This window comes from Azolla caroliniana, unplaced genomic scaffold (assembly GCF_043228905.1).
Source record: "Azolla caroliniana isolate FFs.n. ecotype wild unplaced genomic scaffold, voAzoCaro1.0.p SCAF_8, whole genome shotgun sequence".
In the NCBI taxonomy this organism is placed as follows: domain Eukaryota; kingdom Viridiplantae; phylum Streptophyta; class Polypodiopsida; order Salviniales; family Salviniaceae; genus Azolla; species Azolla caroliniana.
In genome coordinates this window covers 9947841-9968675 of record NW_028230443.1, presented here as the reverse complement: position 1 = coordinate 9968675, position 20835 = coordinate 9947841, and the positions used below count along the sequence as shown (strand labels likewise).

Genomic DNA, 20835 nt, shown 5'->3' with positions numbered 1-20835 from the left:
ACCTGATAAAACTCATGTGGCTCTCTCTCTCTCTCTCTCTCTCTATGCTGAGATGCAGATACAAGGTACCTCTCTTGGCATAGTTACCTATATATCTACTCTGAGAGCCTCTGGCCAAATGGGAGCCATAGAAGAGGGAAGAAAAATACACAAAGAATTGAGACCCTCCAAGGAGCATGGGGGGGGGGGGGGGGGGCTTTCAACAAGCTTCCACGTGAAGATGTCTTACCATCAAGGAATGCAATGCTGAAAGCATGTGGCATCAGTAATGATGGAGAGATACGGCCATCCACCTATTTGAGCAAATGCAAGAAATGAGTGTAAAGTCAGATGGCATCACATTTACATGTCTTCTTACGGTATGTTGTCAATCAAGTCTGGTTATTGAGGAGGGCCAGAACTTTCTCAAGGAACACTTGGCATGCTGGTTGACATTCTTGCAACAGGCAGAAAAGCTCTTTGAAAGTTTGCTACATATCCCATCTTAGCAAATGTGGACAGTACTCCTCATCGCTTGCAATATCTATGCAGAAATCGAATTAGGAGAGAGATGCTTTGAGCATCTTAGATCATTGGGTCAAGCATCATGCATCATGCATGGATGATTATGCGACCTCCAAATCTATAATCTGATTATTGCAATTTATATACATGCACGTTTAATTCCAATAAAACGTAAACTCCTTATAAACAAATCTGTACTAGAGTTGAAAAATCTCAGTATGCATCGTGAAATTTTTGGAAACCAGTTAAATTGATTTTGATTTGTTCTCTTTTCAAAGAAAGGGATTACATTGCAAACTTCAAGTAAAATTATTCAAAACTCTTTGAGATATCTATTAATTGTAGTTTGTGATGATAAAAAATGTAGAACAAAAGGTTAATGTATACAATCTGTTTCTGTTATACCATATGAAAAATTATGAGGATGTGTATTAAGCATGTTTGAAAATTGGTCTGACATATGGAGGAGTGTTGCAAACAATCTTTTGCATTGGTATGTCACACACCAACAGGTACTCGTTGCTTCAAACCATTGCTCAATTATATGGTTTATTCTATCAACCCACTTAGTTGACCAATCCATAGGCATACAGTATTTTTTTTTGAGGCAATACAATTTAGTGGTATGTTTGAGGTTCAAATCTTACGAGGAGACTCATCATAACAAAGTGCAAAAAAATAAACAAAAAATGAAATAGTCATGTTGTTTGCGTCAATGTTACTAAGAAGATGAATTGTCGATCCTTGGGATGATTCATGTCTCCAACCAAACTTGTGTAAAATGATAGTGGCTGAAATCCATATATTAACATGACCTATGTATCAATCTCATCCAACACCACATTCAATCTCATCCTTCATCTTTAAATGCTCAAAACCCCCTAGGAAATATTATTACTTAACTTTGAATTTCCATGAGACACAATTTTATGAGTACCCCACGCAACTGGTTTATGGTCCCTTAATACATCCGAGTTGATTTGGGCTTTTACCATGCTTCTAGTGCCTAGAAGCTTATTTGATAACACTAGCCACAACAATTTGCCTTTGAATATTTGAATACCCCTAGGCCAACATGAGTGCTAAACTTTGAACTGTGATCAAAATGGGTAACCCATGCAACCTAATATAATGCCCCCCTAAACCTTCGAGCTAATTTGGGAGCTCCTATCATACTTCTAGTGCCTAAAATTTGATGACACTATACACTACCATTGGTCTCTAAATTCTTGACATCCCTTGGCAAATAATAGTACTAAACATCAAACTTGTTCAGCTGATATAATGGCTCATAAGCATTCAAGCTAATGTCAACACTATCATCACACTTCTTGTTCCTATAAAAGTAATGTTAAGGAGACTATTTACTACCATCCAAAGATAAACATAATCATGATCTTAGTGTACTGCTTACAACCCAACAATTTCTATTGGAAAGCTTTCCCTTTTAGCATGAGAATAATCATTGTATGTAGAAATGCTTACACCTTCAGATATAGATAAGGCTTTATTAGATTAACAAACCATAAGGACACTAGGATTTGATGTGATTAGGTTATAAGCATACGACCACTGTTGGAGAGTAGCAGAAAATTCCACTATGACAAACCATGACAATACAAGGATTTGATGTGGTTGGACTGCAAGCATACAACTACTGTTGCAGAGTAGCAAGAAAATTCACTATGACAGAAGAGTGACAATTCATAACCATGAAAAAGAAGATTCTTTTGTTTACTAGAAACTAAGGAAACAATAAGAAAGAAACAATGACATTTGGATTTTGGCCTTGCCACAAATGGTTGAGAGTTCCGGCTATTTAACGCCAGCAATTAAAGCCAGCAGATAAAGCCAGTGGAAGTGACATTTAATATGATTGCTTACAATTGTGACCCTTCACATTATATGAATGTTATGTATTATTGTAGCCGACATCAGTTTTTTCTCAATGAACGTTTTGTCCATTGTTCATAGTATTTTAGAATTTTGCTTGGTTAGGAGCAAGAATGTTCATAAGAGATAACTGAGTGCCTTGCAACAACAGATCAATATTTTGGCTTCATGCTTTAGTGGAAAAATCTGCTTGGTAAAGAGCAAAAAGGATGTTTGGTGAAGAGATAATTACCTGTCTTAATATTTTCTATCAGATCTCCAAGACAAAAGTTCCTTTGGAAGGGATGCTTCACTCCTGGAAACAATGGCCTGAGCAATCTTCTTACCCAACCATGCATGATATATGAGACCCCTGGAACCAAGTCCTCCAAATATCCAGTAGTACGGACACTGAAGCTTTCTTAAAGAATTAACATTAACAATTTCATCGATACATCCAATAAGTGGGAGTTTACCCCATGGTGTGCGTGGTGCCATTGCTCTCACACCGGCACGGGCCTCCTGTAGCAACCAATGGTTTATCGAAGGGTAGAAGGTGGAAACTTTCTTAGAAAGTTGAACAGATGCAGCAACAGCAGCTTCACCTTCAACAATTGCTGACATGTTGCAATTATCCCAATCTTTTGTTGCTCCAAGAATGAGATTGTGGAATCCTTGAGCTGCAACCCACGTGTCCCCTACAATGCAAGGTCCCTCGAACTTGAGTTCATCTCTACATAGCATGACAAGCACAGACTAAGACAACCATTAGAAGTAAAGACATTGGTAGGTCTCTGGTAATACTGCTCACTGTTTTTCAGGTGGCAATTCAAGATGCACAACCACTCCTCGACAATAGGTAATAGGTAGCTTGCCGTCAAGCTCTTTAAGCCTGCTGATTCCAGCACCTAAACAAATAATGACTCCATCATAGATGCCTGCAAAAAATGGAAGTAATTCAAACTAGGGAATCTATGAACCCCACCTATTTATTACCATCCACGTTCAGCCAATCATGATGCATCACTAGAGTACACAATCCTCAGGGTCTCATCTATGCTAATGGGTCGACATGGCATGTTCCTAGAATGTTGTATATTATTAATTTTGAGCTTTTCAACTTAAAATAGCATTACAAAGTCTTGTGATATTGCAAAATGACTAATCAAGCATTCAGTACCTTAAACCACATTTGCCTTTTTCGACCCCTATATTGAACTTCTGCCACAAATCTACCATAGGTCATATTTCCCATGCTCGCAATACTTCCGTGCTACTCTTTGGCACACACTTTATTATGTGATGGTCTTCTAGCCATAGGTCATCATTCCCATCTTATGATGGAGGACCCCATGTGGTGTAATGAAGATGCCCTAGATGATGACATTGCTGTTGAAGGGATTGCGGAGACTCCCTTTTTTATTAGTGTGAGTACACTTGTAGGTGTGTGCTTTGTAGTTAGGCCTGTGTGTCATGTGGTATGTGAGTATGTATGTCTACATGTATACTCCTGTTTGTGCACGTAAATTGGGCATTTGTGTTACAGGTAATTGTGTATTTGAGTAAGTGTGTAAAATAACGTTGTGTGTGGCATGTGTGTTTGTATTGACTTTTATAAGGGGAAGGAGGGGTATATTGTAGTGAACAGTAAAGCATTTAAGTGTTATAATGGCAGGGTCATTTGGGAATCATAAAGTCTACTCCCCTTCTTTTCCTTTTGGCTAGTTTCTAGGAGGAAGGGATAACTGAAAATTTGTCTGTTCAATAGCATGCGTCATTCCTCAGTCACCAATTCCAACCTACAGCAACAACTTCTGTACACCAGCTGCTGTTGTGTTGCACGGGTGACAGGGGGAGGAGGGCAGCAGACGTGCTGCTTCTTCCTTCTCTTTTCCCTTCCACAGCAGCATGCAAGTTTGTTGGCATCCTCTTCATGGAAATTTCCATGAGAGAACTTCACATTTGATTCCACGAAGGTTCCACAACGTTGTTGAAACGTTTTCACAAAGTGAACCATTGTGGAATCTTTTCCTAGAAACCAGCAGACCTCTTCATCCCTGACTTCAATTTCAAGCATTGCCCAATTGGAAGGGCGCCAGATTTCTGAAATCTGGAGGTGTGTCCAGTTGCTCCAACCCTTGCAGGAATTTGCCTCAGTACTCAAAATTTCGTGCAGAACATTTTCTCACGATCCTCGTAGTAACAGCTCAGCAGTAGAGCACCAATCACTCAGAAGAATGGATTCAAAAACTACTTCCCACCAAGTAGAGAAAAATTTGAGTTTAGTTTTGATTTCAGTGGTCAGATTTTTGAGCCGTAAATTCCGTCACGATCTTGATTTAGCTCAAATTGCGCTAAGAACAAGATATAACAAATTATTATTCTTTCCAAACTGGATATACTATAGAATAACATCAGATTTCACAGATTAAAATGAGTCCGGATGGAAAATCACGATTCCATGAAGTTTACAAACGTTAACCCATTTTCATAGGGTGAGAGAGATTGAAAGGAATAGAATTGCATAGAATTTTTGTAGTCTACCAAAATGGGCATGTCATTTTGATTGTGATTCGCTAACCTTAAAATTCTGTCATCTATCGAAGCCTGGGTGCTTGATTCCTCAAAATATCAACCCAGACAATGAGCTGTCTTGCTTATTATATACCTTTCAAGAGCTCTTTTGTTAAACAAAATTAGTGGCTCCTCCTTTAGCGTGCAACACTGCTTTTCTTTTTGCACGTCCTTGATCTTATCCTCACATGGGGACCTGACACCAACAAACTGTTCATTGACGTGTCCTTATATATACCTCCCAGTTCATTGTTTTCCGCTCATTGATTGTAGGTTATCTTTTCCCCTCTGTCACCCATAGTGGGATTCAGACCCTTGACCTTATTGCACTTGTTGCTAGCTTTACCATTTGACCTATGGTTTGTTGCTGGTTTGATCTTCATCTCCTCACATCCCCTTCTAGCAACATCTTCAACCTGAATCTTGACCTTTCGTAAAACTCAACATTCTGGTGCTTTTCTCCTTTTGCACCCGCTACATCTCAACAATGTAATGATGATATCTGATATCATAAGGAGTAACGCCAAGATAAGGTTGGAGCAGCATCAACAGTAATGGAGGCCTTGTTCACAATTGTTTGTTCATCCATCACATGTGGGACACTACAGTGTTAGCTGACTCATCTTCGATTCCTCACAGTGGTTGGTGGTTTAGATAGTACCAGTATGGCACTCTCAAGTTGCAGGTTGTTCCACTCTATGTGAGCTTGATATACAAGCCTACCATTCCATCATAGCATGGAAGCCCTCTCTTAATACCCTTAACCATCATCAATCAAACAAAGTGATTACGAAGAATATTATTAGATCCAATACCAACAGGCTTTACCCACTACCAGAGAATTACCAAAATGGCATCTATAGACCATTTTCTGACAGGACTAACGGATAAGACTAATAGCTTTCTATTCCAACCAATTTACATGGGCACACACCCATCTCAGGGTATGAAATATGTGACTAGAAAGCTCCTATTGCTTCAGGTGGAGATGGCCAGAGACCTTCGTCAAGAGTACGCACACCCAGATGCCTTTATTGAGAGCACACACATATACATCATCACATCAGCTTCAAATGGAGACGGTTAGATGTCTTCAATGGGAGGACACACATGTAGATGCCTTCATTCAGAGTACACATATGACCCAATACTACAGATATACGAGCAAGATCAAGTGTACTCGTGAGAGACCCACAGAGACATTTCAAATTATAGGCCCATATCTATGGCGAGATTGAGAGGCAGATAATGCAACCATATCCAGCCCACTCACTCACTTTCAGGACCTCACTACATGATTCTTTGATAAGGCAGAGAAACTTGGCATGATGCAAGGATTGCTACTACACATATTTGGATGATCCATAAGGACTCACCAGAATTACTAGAGATTTGGAGTTGCCTACAACCAAGGAAGCTTTTCTACTTACTTACTAGGTTATTTGTAGCTTATGCTTTGATGAGATATAACATGATACTATGATTGTAACAGTTGATTTGCTGATGCCATTTTTGAGATGATAACCTACATTCATTTGAACAATGAAACCAACAAGAATGAGTTATACCTGCCAAGTCTGAAAGAGAAGTAATATGTTCCTTGATCAACAAAGCATGTGAATGATGGCATTCTTTTGAATTATGCTCCACTTGTAATTCGCACGCTCTCCATAAGGCCTTGAAAGCCCACAGTAACATTCCAAAATAGATTTGCATTTACCATTTTCAAGAAATACATAATTAAATGGACATATACACCAACCTGTAAATATCGCAAGGGATGAATATTTAAACCTTCAGCTATGTGCAACACAAGGTTATCTGGAGATACATCTAGTCCAGGCAACAGTTTATTAGCTACAGAACCTTCTATACATGAAAGTCCAGCTAGTTCTTTATGTTCACCCGAAGAGAGCTTCACAAACTGCACCACCATTAGGAAAACAACATTTCTTTATGTTCACCCAAAGAGAACCATTAGGTCCAAAAGATCCATAACAGCACGAAAGAAGTAACACGACCTTCCTGAAATCCTCGCAATGTTTCTGAGATGCTGGAGGTCTGAGTATTCCTCTGCACGAAACCAAGAAAACAGATCAGAATTCATGGAAAAATCGACAATCTATGGTCTCTTCGCCTTTTGACCGGCAAAATTTTCAAAAGAGAAACAAAACAGCTGGTTACCTTCTCCAAGCCAAAGGTTTTAAATGTTCGTGCATTTCATTAACCTCTTGTCTGTAGGCTGCTTTTGCAACATTCAGCAGCTCCAAAGCAGAAGACCATCCATCTATTCCATTCCATACCAACTTTCCTTCATGGCACATGAAAAACTGAAGTTTGTCAACACATGGATTTCAAGATTGTAAAGCAGTATGGTGAAAGGTTATCAAGATATATGCCCAATACTGCGGCCTTAGACTCATTAAATTAATCAGCTCTCATATCAGGAATTAACTTGTTAAATCTGAAGCAGATTGTAGAGCTTGTATTCAAATCCACATCCAGAGGGTAATGGTGTTTAAAAGTAACCCAATTTTATGGTTGAATACTTTTAAGGAGTAAAAACATAATTAAATTATGAATATCCTATATGGTTACATTCATTTAACCCAACTTCCCTCCTTTGAATTAATTTCACTTGATGATATATACACACATGCATATGCACAGAGAGAGAGAGAGAGAGCGAGATTTACATCTATGAGAGGCCAAAATCAGCTTATGAGACAAATAATGATTATAAATATGGGTAATTTCATGTTCTCAATACTGGAGTAAAAAAAACAGTTCTAGGTTTCCTAAAGGTGGTAGATAATGATAACGAGAGAGAGAAAGACAGAGAATGGGACATAGCATCTAACAACTATAAAACTCCATTAACGGACTACCTTTTGGAGTATATGGATGTAACAAGCCTCCTGACACACCTGAGGCTCCTCCTCCTATGCCATTTTCATCAAATACGTCTATGCTTATGTGGAGAGTGTCAGTAGACAGCTGAAACAGGTATACGCAATAAAATCATAGCCAACGACTTAGATACATGATTAAGCATTCCAAGGCTAGCTTTTAGTTCCTCAAAACAAAGTAAATACATGCATGGGCTGAGAAGTTACAAACAAAACATTCCTGCTTGTCAAGCAGGATTTTTAAAGATTTGCAATGTGATTCCAGGAGGATCAATCTCCTCATGTCAGTTGCAATCAAATTCCAACATGATATTCATGAAACGCACAACACAAGGTTCTGTGTAACCTTTTCATTAGCATGTTTACTTACCAATATCTATTGAAACATCAATAAAATTTTCAAACAATTATATCGTTAGAGATGGACAAGACTCCAACAGCTCTCATATAACCATTTTGATGTAGCATCAAATGGACATATAGTCAATGTGGTTAATTGAAAAATATCAATGCAGTTAATTGACATATATAAATGCAGCTAATTGACAAATTGGCTAAGTTTCCCGTTCACAAATGTTTATAATAGAAATTAAGGGAAGACTAACTCAAATTTGTAGGAATCTAGTAGAAACAGCACTTGCTTTGTCGGATTTTGTTGCTTTTTTAAATATTATCAGCAACAACACCTTTGTCTTTGGGTTCCTTAAGTGTCTAATTAAAGGAAGGGAACAGATCACATGAAATCGTCTGAATTAAAGAAGAGCGTGTCAGAAGGAAAAACCTGAAGAAGATGCCACGCCACAGACAAGCCAGCAAAACCAGCTCCCAAAATGGCGTACCTGAAAGGAAGGGGAGGTGACTCAAAATAAGGAGACAAAAAAGTAAAGAGAAGAATGCATAAGAGGGGATCGGTGGAATTGCCTTCGAGAATTGATAGGTGCAGGTATGGCTGTCGAGGAGGAGGAGGAGGAGGAGGAGGAGAAGCAGCAGCAGAAAGGTATTGATCCTCTTCTTCTTCTTCTTCTTCTTCTGCTGCTGCTGGTTCTGAGAAAAGAAAGAGCAGGAGCAGAGGAGGAGAGTAAGGAGCAGTTACTTCTGGGAATGGAGGCGACAAGGAGGACAATGGAGGAGGTGTTGTTACGAGGAGATAGCAGAGATCGCGAGACGAGCATGGCTCTCTCTGCTCTCTTCTCTTCTTCTCTTCTCTTCTCTTCTCTGTTCTGTTGTGTTCTGTTCCTGTTAAGTTTTTAAAAGTTGTGGTTGGGTTCTCTCTCTTTTGTTGTAAACCAAATTGTCTCATGGGCCAAATTTGGCCTTAGAAGACGTTAATATATCTTTCTTTCTTTCTTTCTTTCTTTCTTTCTCTGGTGGGTGGCTTTAGTTAGGCTTCCCGCCCCAAATGAACGAAAAGAAACATAAAGAGAGCGACGTGAAAGACAGACAGACAGACAGAGTTTACCACATTATTTTTGTCAAGGATGGCTCAATCATCTATCTTTTGTATGGAATAAGAAGAGGAAAGAAATTATAGAAGATCCCATGGATACAAAATGTGTTCAAGATAGTCTTAGAGTAGAGGACTTTGCAGAGGCTAGAAAGACATGGGATGGGCCTTTGCCAAGCAAAACATTTTTACTATCCCATCACAAGACTTGTTGAATCCTTTAAAAGTGTACATGTCAAATGCTATTATTCTTTTCTATCCTGGGAAGATGCCTTCTGCAAATGATGTGGCTCAATGGATAAATGTCATGTTTAAAGTCTATGCAGTTAATGGAGTTTATTTTGCTGCTAGAGGGTGTTACGAAGTATTGCTATCAGAACCGAAGTACAAAACTCAATTACTTGAAGAATCTCCTTTAACATATAGAGATCAAATGGTTCATGCATTGTCGTGGTCTTTGACAAAAGACTATCAAGGGTTAATTCGTCACAAATGTCTTGTTTGGGTGGAAGTCCTTGACTTTCCACGAAATTGGAATCACGTGTTACCTACAATTGCAACGGGAATGGGGAGAGTAGTATGCCCCCCAAAAACTACAAGTACTTCTAATAGATTTTGCATTCTTTGGGACACAGATGTTCCGATCTTGGAAGGTATCACCCTCAACTCAGATGATCCAACTATTGCTGCAAGACCTTTTTAGCTGAAATGGGGCAAAATTGCAGGTGCATGTTACACATGTAACAAGTTTGGTCATATGCAATCAGAATGCCCAACACTGACTATTCAACCACCTGAAACCACAATGTTGAAACCTGCATCACGGTGTCGTGAAGAAAACCGTCCACAAGCGGAATCGGTGCACAGGAGCGTAGGAACCGGCTCTTCTCGAATGTTGTCCATAGAAGATCCTAGGCAGGTAGATTTAGTGGGTAGGAAGTAAAGGGGAAACGGCTCCTTCCTTGCCTATAAAAGGAGGGAGACGCGAAGGGGGATGGGATCGCGGAAAGTCGAGGACGAAGTGCTGTCGGTTTGTGTGCGAAGGCTTCTCTCTCTCTCTCTCTGGTTCGCAAGCTCCATAGCTTCCTTCTGTGCAGGTTTTCGGGAGGCTCGCGCTACTTTGAGGAATGCCCGAGTGCTTCCGGCAGCACCTCCAACCTACTCCTTCCTTTCTGTGTGTTTGCGAACAGGTATCAACATCTGTTCGCCGGCCTGTTCGGTTGTAACCCACTTCGCGTTTTGTCGTTTGTCTTGTTAATACATACATACATTCGTGTCTCTCTATGTCGCTGTCCCACTCGCGTCTTCGTGTCGAAGGGCCGTGTCCCTATGAACCTACTCTCGCACGTAGTGGGTCTCTTCTCCTTTCTCTCTTGCTCTTCGGTACAGGACCCTCGAGGTCCCGCCTCATTCCACGCATCCGCGAGGAATACCTCGACAACGGAAAGAAAATAGTCAGGTTTCTTCTTCAAAGGCAACAAACCAATCTATGATGCAACTAATCCTGAAACCAAGAGTACAAGACAAAGGGAAAAGTAAAGTCTTGTTGACAATTGGTAATGTGCAATCAAACATGCACGATTTGAGACAAGCCTTTGATGTGGACAAAGAGAATACTGAAGGATGGCAAATATCTAAGAAATCCTTTAGAAGCAAGACACGTGTGGTGGTGAGGAACTACACTCACGCACTTGAGGATCAAGGTTCATCTTTACAGGTTAATGCTTCAATGCTCTCTTCAGTCTCAGAAGCTTGGAAAAGGGTGAGTAGAGGCTCATAATATATGGATATTTACAAAGATGGATCAAATGCAGATAATAGTCTTCATGCAAACAAGCATGACGGTGATACTAATATGTAATCATATTAGTATTTTGCTTTGTTTTATATCTTACCTCTTGTACTATATAAACCCCACCCATGGGGCATAATGTAATATAGCTTTTTCACCTCTCATTTTGGTGTCGTTTCTTATATGTTTTTTTTTCTCTCTCCCTCACATGTAACCCCCTTTGGGAGGGGGGTGAAGCCATTCTTGTGAAATTCTCCTCTCTGCCCCTCTTCTCTTTCTTATTTCTTTCTTCTTCGTACACTTTCTTCTTTGTCTTCTCTCTGGCTATCTTCGCGGCTATCTCTCGGCCCTTCTCTCAGTCACGCGTCTCTGTTGTCCTCTCGACTGTGCATATCACGCCTCTCGGCCGCGTGTTTCGACCGTATTCATCGTGTCCGTCGTGCTCTCGGCCACGCATCTCGGTCGCGCGTCTCGGCCATATTCTCGTCCACGCATCTCCGTCGTGCTCTCAGCCACGCGTCTCTGCCGTGCATCTCGAACGTCTTCTCTTTTCAGCCACAAACAACCAATTTTGCATCCTCTATTCTTTTGGTCTCTGCTACAACTCTCAATTTCTCTTGACACCCACATTCTTCTCGAGCCAAAGCTTCTCTCTTTTTAGCATCCGCTTCTCTTCTTACTTTCCTTTCTTCTACTTGTGAACGTTGATCATGTTCATGTTGTAGAGCAAATAGATGTGTGTCACGAACAACAACAATTGAGCGTTGGTATTGTTTGTCTATGTGGCGTGCAAGCTTACCCTTTGATTCCTCTTCTCTTTCAACCTGTTCATCATTGTTAGTGTTGTTAAGAGAACCTTCCTTGATTTCTTCATCTATTTGTTTCCCACTTTCTACATTTCCTAATTGTTCATTTCTATCTTCTTTTGCATGCTGGAAATCTGAAGCAGAATCTTTTACATGTTACTCTAGTAGCAACTTCCTCCGCTATACCAGGATGATTAATGCCTTCTTTCTCTTTGCAATGATCCTTCTCTTTGGCCTCTTCTACACTTTGTCTAATTAATGTATCCCCGGAAGCAAAATCTTAAATCATAACAGAATGATCGACATCTTTCTCATTACCATTGTCTTCTTCTTTGCAACCAACTTCCTCTTGGGAATCATCCTTCTCTTTTCACCCTCATCACTGTAGAGAGGCAACATCCAAGGAACAAAAGGAACACGAAAGAGAATGGGAGGAAGGCAGAAAGAATGGCGACGACCACGGTCACAACGATTGCAGAGAAGGAGTTGGTTCTCTCGATCTCCTAGGCCACAACTCTGACAGAGAACATCATCAACGTGGCCATAGCCCGCACCAACATGGTGAAGGTCTCCTTGGCCAGAACTGAGAGCGGTGCAAGTGAATGAGGAAAGGTGATGGTTGTGGTGGGGAGGGTGGGCTTCTTCCGTGAAGACACACTTGCTTCTTCGTCGTCGTCCATTGCTGTTGTTGTTGCTGCCCGCCATAGCTAGAGCGCGATGAGTGTTGTCTGTTTGTAGAGAGAGGGAGAGAGAGAGAAAGTTAGACTTCCTTCTTCCATCAACTCAATGGAACACACACACTAACGCAGAGAGTTGAAGACATAGAGACGAACTCGAACTCTCAGCAGAGAGCGAGTGAAAAAAGGGGAGGGGTTTGAAAGGCCATGTCCATTAGGCCTTGAATACATTAGACATAATAGCAAAAGAGAAATCACCATTGTCATTGCAGGCCAATCTCACATAGAGAGTTCATGCACAAATCACACTCTCTAACACAAAGACTAACACACAGAGAGGGAGGAGAGAGAGATTAATGAGGGAGAGGGAGAGTGAGAGAATTCTTCTCAAGGGAGGGTCTGTGTTCAAGCATGCCTATGTAGAATGGCTTCACCCCCCTCCCAAGGGGGTTACGATAAAGAGAGAGAAGGAGAGTGGAAATAAGAAATGACACACAAATGAGGGGGGAAAAAGCAGCACATTATGCCCCATGGGTGGGGTTTATATAGTACAAGAGGTAATCGTTACAAATAAAGAATGAAACAAGTAGGGAGTTACATTATTTACCCACTTTCTCACCTTTGTACACATGCAAACAAATGTGCATGTATTCATACACATACTCATACTCATACACTCATTCATATTACACATACACATCAACCACATTATCATGTTCCACCCTTTATGCCTCCCCGTATATTTTTACGGGTAACAATGCCGGTAGAAGAATCAATTATGTCATGGACATCTATTCCATGGAGAGAAGAGGTGAGTAGAGAAGAATTGCTTGCTTTGCGAATTCAACAATTAGAGCGTCTACTTGAAGATATAGAATTAGCAACCCAATGATTGAATGAGGTTCGACTGAAGAATAAAATTCGTTTTGATAAAACTCACAGAATTCGGCCTAAGAAAATAGAAGAGAGGGATTGGGTGCTTGTGTATGATAACAGTTTAAATAATCAACATATCATTATTCGCAAGTTCACTGAAAGATGGTTTAGGCCCTACATAGTAAAAAAAGTATATGATAACTTTACTTATAATCTTAGTGAATTGGATGGGACACTAATCCTAAACGTGCTAGCTGGAAAGAGGATATTTAAAGTATTTAAAAAATGGACGTGAGAATTGAGAGTTATGAATAAAAGACCACCATACACAACTACCCCTCAAGCACGGTTGAAGAAAGAATGCCAAATAGAAAATCTCTATTTCCTCGAGAAGAAAAAACCATTTACAAAATATGTCTCTTTGATTGGTTGTGTTTTTTTTTTCCTTGATGACAATAATCTTCCCTTCTTATATTAAATGGATGCTTCTACATGTGGGCCACATGGCACCCCCTAGAGAAGCTTGTGCATGTGCATTATAAAAAAAATGTAGAGAAGCTTTGCATGTGCATTATATGGTGCACATGCAATACATTACATGGTTTTGACTATACAATATTTGTTCCAATAAAATAATGCATATAAATCCCTAATAACAATAATACTAAAGAAACTTGAGTCTAGAATGTAAATCAACTCCAATGACTCAAATCAGGTGGATCTCCAAGGAGTGTTGGGTCATCGAACCAAGTCGAGATGCGTGGTTGTAGTTGAGGCAAGTGTGGAATCGTGGTGGCACTAGTTGGCCGTATCCCTTTATGACATGCACCCCTTCCTAACCTGCACATCCTCCGTTATGTGCCAAGTGGAGAAAATTCAACCAAATTCCTCTTTCCCTTTATTTGAACAGCCGATCCACGCTAATCATCTTCATTCAATTCTGGAATCGACACGAGAGTCATCTTCACCCCTTCTAATAAAAAAGTTAAGTCCTCATTTACATTCTCTTCTAGTCCAATATCCTGTGATGAAACTACCATTACCGCGTCTAATTGGATAATTGTAGCTGCCACTTCATGGACCACCACCTCTGCTTCAACATCTTCTTCCCAATTCGAATTAGCTTCCACTGATCCTTCATCCTGCAAAATGTCAGGAACAAGACAAACTCTTTGTTTAAAGAGTTTAATTTGTTTACCAGCAATTAGAATTCGAAGAAGAGTTCCATCAAATTTTGATAAAATATATGTTCCATTTTGTCGGACTTCTACCACTCGATATGGCCCAAACCATCGATGAGAGAATTTTCGAATAGATTTGTGTTGACGTTCGAGACTACTATCAAACACCAAAACCCAATCTCCTTTTTCAATGGGAATATTCCGAAGTTGATGTCTCTTGTCAAATCAATTCTTATTCTTCAATCGAACTTCTTGTTGTTTCATGGTAGCTTCAACTATATCCTTCGGCCTATTTTCTAATTAACGAATTCGAATAGCCAACAAATCTTCACGTTCCATCTGGTTTTCCTAAGGTAAAAATCCCCAAGTGGGAATCATCTACTCCGTAGGCATAATAGGCTTCTGACCAAAAAGTAGTTCCGATGGCATAAATCCCATAACAGAGTTGTGACTGCATCTATCGGCCTAGAGAGCATAAGGTAGCATGTCAGGCCACATAAGAATTTGACCATCACATGCTTTGACCAAAGCTTTCACAATTGGACCATGGCCCCTTTCAACTTTACCATTTCCCTCCGGAGTATATGCAATAGTGTCATAGACACAATGAAATATAGGTTGAACCCATGAACTCCTGGTCTTATTGGGCAACCTTACCAATTGAGCTACATCCATCTATACATTATTGTATTGTATAAGATTCAACTTATTACATTCTATGTAATCACTAGAACTTTCAAGAAACTTCTAGAGAATGCATCTTCATGCACTCTCTAGATGTTTCCTATCATGCATGCATACCACCACATTCTTGTATAAATACTTCGGTGCACCTTGATTACAATCAAGGTGAACAACACCAGTTATGGAAACATAATTTAGTTCTTGCTCTTTTGTCTACTTTCCCTCTCTCTTGTTCTCTTGTCTATGCTCTCTCTCTATCTATATATCTATCTTTTGCTCTCTCTTAATATTTAGCTCGCCTACTTATCCCTGTCCTGGTCTACCCGTCCGTGACAGTTTGTTCACCTTCCCTTCTTGTTACCATGTCTGACTCGGCCTTAAGCCAAGTAATGGCAGCCTTGGAACAACTTCAATTAGAAAATGAAAGCCTTCATCAATCATTACGGGAGCTTCAAAATAGCACAACCAACACAACCCTCCACCCGTTGAGCCTCACCTTCCGTTAGCACCTAACCCAACCCCTTCCTCTTCCCATTCATATGTCCTCGAACCTAACGTTAGCCTACCTCACAAATTCAACGGCTCGAGGGTGCATCTTCGTGGCTTCATCAATCATATTTCGCTTATAGTTCGCTTACAACCCCAACGCTATGCTAGTGATTTCTCTCGGGTCGACCTCGTTGGCATCCTTCTCTCGGGGCTGGCACAAGTGTGGTTTGCACCATTGATCGAGACCTCATCCCCACTCTTAGACAACTTTCCTGCCTTCCTTGCGGAGCTTGAAGCCACATTCAGAGAGATAGATCGACAACAAATGGCACTCACGAAACTCTATTCTTTACAACAAGGCTCTCGTCCAACTTCCGTCTATGCTTGAGTTTCGTCAGATCGAGTGCGATATCAGTTGGGATGACTAAGCTTTATGCAACCAATTTCATCAAGGCCTCAGAAATTATGTCAAGACTCTTTTCTTAAACTTTTTGGAGACCACATCATTGTCCTAGGTAATCTCCCAAGCCGTTCAATGTGATAATCGTCTTTTCGAGCTTCGACAAGAGGAACGGGTGACTCGAGGCTTTCCGTCTTCCTCCCGCAATGTTCCACTCACAAGGCCATATATATCAGTTTCGCCAAGCACGCCATGGTTTCCATCTTCCAATGATACTCATACCCTGATGGAGGTCGGCCCCCATACCCCAATGGAGATCGACCATGCTCGGTTCCAACCATTATCGTGAAGAGAAATGCACGGAATATCACTCGGCCACAATCGAGTAGTAAGTCTCTTCTATAAGAATCAAACACAGAAATGGGAAGTAGAGAGTACACAAGAAAGTGACACAGGATGTTTACGTGAAAAACCCTAATAGGGAAAAACCACGGGAGCCCACATACTCCGAACTATCACAATGAAGAGAAGGGGTACAATTAGAGACTCGGAGGCAACAACCTCGAGCCCTGTTTCTTCGCATAGTGGCGGTTACAACAGAGTATCGCTCTGTATCTCTCTCTCCCTCTCTCTCTCTTTGTACAACAGATACAACAATATGACAACAACACAATCACACAACTACATAAATTGATTGCCCTAAGTCATATTTATAGTTATATGAACTTAGGGCTATTTACAAATATAGCCTCAATGGGCTTATTCAAGACATATTTACAAATCTGTCTTCTCTTTCGGTTCTCACCGGGTTCACCGATCCGGTTTCCAGATCTCTTCCGGTTCCCATCGGCTCTCTTTATTCATCATCGGATCCCATCCGGAGAGACCGATTTCCCAACAATCTCCCCCTTCACTCCGGTATGGGATGTCTTGTAAGTCCGATCCACTTCCGACATGCGTCCAGCTTGTCAGGTGTCAGTACCTTGGTCAACATATCCGACCCGTTCTCCTCTGTGTGGATCTTCGTCAGCCTGAACTCTCGATCTTCAACTCGCTCTTGGATCCAGTGGTACCCGCGCTAAATGTGCTTCATTCTGGAATGGTATGCCGCATTCTTTGCAAGGTGGATGGCACTTTGACTGTTGTAGTAGAGCTGATATTCCTCTTGCCTGATCCCTAACTCTTTGATGAAGTCCTTCATCCATAATATTTCCTTGCCGGCTTCCACAACTGCCATGTACTCTGCCTCCGTGGTTGACAATGCAACCGTCTTCTACAACCTCGATTGCCACGAAACGGCTCCCCTTGCATAGGTCATGACATATCCGGAAATTAACCGACTGGTGTCCACATCAGCCGACATATCCGAATCAGTAAAGCCTTCCATGAGGGGTTTACCAGAGCCGAATCGGAGGCACATACTCGAAGTGCCCTTCAAGTACTGGAGTATCCATTTTACCACATTCCAGTGCTCTTTTCCGGGGTTGGTCATGAACCGACTCACCACTCCGATTGCGTATCCAATATCCGGTCGAGTACACACCATTGCGTACATCAAGCTCTCAATCGTAGAGGCATATGGAATCATCATCATATCCGCCTTCTCTACCTTTGTCTTTGGGCTTTCTTTACCGGATAATTTGTAGTTTGCCGGGAGTGTTGATCCGACCAGTTTTGCTTTTGACATGTTAAACCGCTGAAGCACCTTTGTCACATACTTTTCCTATGACAACCACAATTGCTTCTTTGACCGGTCCCGGATGATGTGCATCCCCAGTATCTATCTTGCCGGACCCAAGTCTTTCATTGAGAAGGTCTAGTTAAGGGCCTTCTTCAGCATCCGTATCTTGACTTGGTCTCATCCGACGATCAACATGTCGTCTACGTATAGGAGCAATATCAGGAAATCTCCTCCATCAAATTTCTTCACAAACACGCAATGATCGGCTTGCGTCTTGTGGTACCTTTGATTGGTCATGAAGGAGTCAAACTTCCGGTACCATTACCGGGGAGCTTGCTTCAGTCTGTATAAGCTCTTCTTCAGCCAACGCACCAAGTGCTCCTTCCCTTTCTTCTCAAATCCTTCCGGTTGATGCATGTAGATCTCTTCTTCGAGGTCTCCGTGTAGGAATGTCGTCTTGATGTCCAATTGCTCTACCTCGAGGTCCATGCTTGCCGCTATGCCCAATACCGTCCGGATGGATGTCATCTTTACTACCGTGGCAAAGATCTGATCGAAGTCCACTCCTTTCTTCTATTGGAAGCCCTTTACCACGATTCGGGCCTTATACCTTGGTGGGTTTCCGGCGTCTCCCGGTTTCAGCTTGTACACCCACTTGTTTCGGAGTGCCCTCTTTCCTTTCGGCAACTCCACCAATTCGTATGTGTGGTTCTCATGCAAGGAATCCATCTCATCCTACATGGCACTCAACCACTTGCAGCTGTGCGTGTCTCCCCTTGCTTCTTCAAAGCTTTCCGGCTCCCCCTCATTGGTTAGCAACACATGCTCTGCATCTGGAAATCTTCGGGGGGCTCTTCTCTCCCGGAGAGGATATCTTCGTCCTTGGTTTCTGACTGCCGGTTCCTCCATTTGTTCCTCATCCTCATCCGATTCAGGATCTTGTCCGGTTCCAGTGTCTTCTTCTCCTTCTTCTTCTTCTTCTTCTTCGATCAGTTCGGTTTCCTGTCCGTATCCGGCTGGTTCGTCGAGTGTCATCCAGTTATCGGCTAACATCCGGTTTTCAAAGGATGATCTAGAGTCGTTACCTTCTTCTCCGACTCCCAGTCGGCAATGGTTCTGTCTTCCATGCAGACTATGTCCCGACTCAGGAACACGTTTCTATCGACTAGATCCCACACCCGGTAACCAAACTCATCATTGCCGTATCCAAGGAATATGCATGGTCGGGACTTCAGATCCAGCTTTGCTCTCTTGTCCTTTGCCACGTGTGTTGAGAGACAAGCTCAACATCGGACGGATCGGCTGAAGAAGCCGAGGACCGAATCGGTTGGGACCGATCGGTTAGGCCGAGTGCGTAAACCGGGAGGTCGTTAGGAAAGATATTCCGTGAGGAATATATTTGGGAGTTAGTGTAGGAGCTCTTGATGAGCATTGAAGTACTGTCAGTACTTCAGTCAGTCCTTCTAGGACTTGTATAAAAGTGTTCACTGAGCACGACTTATGTACAGACAGAGTATTATTGTTGAATATAATTCTTGTGTTCTCTCTCACTCTCTCTGTCTCTCCCGCGTATACTGCGTAAGCTCTAGCTCTCCATTAAACCTGAGTGTTCTTCCTTCTGTTCGGTCTTCATACCTGCTTCCGCACGCTACTTTCTACATGGTATCAGAGCGCGAGGGTTGAGAACCTCTCTGCAGCCGACACAGCTTGACGAAGAAGAACAAGAAGAATGATGGATAGAGGCATGGCGAGCTCGCTTCCAACAGAGAAGCTCAACAGAACCAACTACGCGTCTTGGTCTTACAAGATGCACCAGTACCTGCTCGGGCACGGCTACTGGAGTTATGTCGAAGGAGCTAATGACGCGGCACTCGAATCGACACACAGAGACTTCCCGTCGTGGGAGCAATCGGCGAGCAGGGTATTATACTGCTTCGCGTCGTGTGTGGGCGAACAACTATTGAGCTATGTTCGGGATGCAAAGACGCCGAAGGGTGCGTGGGAAAATCTGAAGAAGATTTTCGCCGCGAGCACCATAGCCAGGAAGCTTCAGCTCCGACAAGAGTTGAGCAACCTACGACAACGCGACTTGTCGGTGGCGGACTACACCTCGAAGATCAAGGATATCTGCGACTCCCTCGCCTCCATAGATGTGAACATCGAGGGGAGTGAGATGGTCCAGATCTGTCTCGGAGGTTTGGCGTCGAAGTTCGGAGCGTTCCGAACGGCTGTGTGTACCCGGGAGAATACGCCGTCCTTTTTCGACTTACAGTCAATGCTCCTGGTAGAGGAGAACCACGCGGGTGCGTCTACAAGCATGCATGCCGACAACAAAATGTTGTACACGGAGGGAGATAGGCCCCGTGGACGTGGAGGACGAGGCGAGTCGGGGCGCAATGGAGGCGGCCGACGAGATCAAGGAAGAAGGCACCGAAGTGATGGAGGTGGCCGACAGCAACTCCGGACCCTCCGGAAACAGGGGGAGTCGAAGCGATGAGAACCGACAAGGGAAGGCCATCGCGGAGTGCTGGTACTGTGGCAAGAAAGGCCACAGGGAAAGTGAGTGCTGGAAGAAGCGCGCTGATTTGGAGAGAACCGGTTCCGGAAACGGCTCCGGACATACCGACAAGGAAAATCGGCAGCGATCGCACTACGCCGAAGACTCTAGGAGAGCCGGAGAAGGGTTTGTATTTGTGACGAGACACGAAGTAAACTCAATGAAGCAGACCACCCCGAGATCGGACGAGGTGTGGTACGTAGACTCCGGCGCGTCAAACCACATGACAAGCCATAAGGAGTGGTTCTCTTACCTTGAAAAACCGATACAACCTGGAGTAGTCGCAACTGGAGACGACACTACGCATCCGATCGCGAATGTCGGAGAAGTTCCCCTCAGCCATGTCGGGCAGAAAGGGAAACTCATGAACGTGCTGCACGTCCCGACAA

The 20835-nt window shown here is 42.4% G+C and overlaps 2 protein-coding genes and 1 pseudogene across 6 annotated transcripts; 1 reads left to right on the top strand and 2 right to left on the bottom strand.

Moving 5' to 3' along the window:
- Positions 1-2254: 2254 nt before the first annotated feature.
- On the bottom strand, positions 2255-9061 carry LOC147860990 (FAD-dependent oxidoreductase family protein). Of its 5 annotated transcripts, none has more exons than XM_087323521.1 (10): positions 8781-9061; positions 8641-8698; positions 7839-7947; positions 7135-7261; positions 6972-7023; positions 6713-6874; positions 6519-6627; positions 3188-3314; positions 2982-3109; positions 2780-2898 (listed from the first exon to the last, which is right to left on the bottom strand). In XM_087323521.1, exons 1-10 carry the CDS (start codon positions 9029-9031, stop codon positions 2849-2851), a joined length of 1173 nt encoding a protein of 390 aa, XP_087179647.1. In that variant the 5' UTR covers positions 9032-9061; the 3' UTR covers positions 2780-2848. The 5 variants fall into 5 exon arrangements, with proteins under 5 accessions (XP_087179645.1, XP_087179646.1, XP_087179647.1 ...); XM_087323523.1 differs by having other exon boundaries at positions 2982-3074; XM_087323519.1 differs by having other exon boundaries at positions 2255-3109.
- Positions 9062-9398: 337 nt separating this feature from the next.
- Positions 9399-11083, top strand: LOC147860989 (uncharacterized; annotated as a pseudogene).
- Positions 11084-11616: 533 nt separating this feature from the next.
- On the bottom strand, positions 11617-12054 carry LOC147860988 (uncharacterized; the record flags this gene model as incomplete). The annotated part of the gene is made up of 1 exon (XM_087323903.1): positions 11617-12054. A coding segment is annotated over one exon (408 nt), but the record flags the coding sequence as incomplete, so codon positions are not given.
- Positions 12055-20835: the final 8781 nt, after the last annotated feature.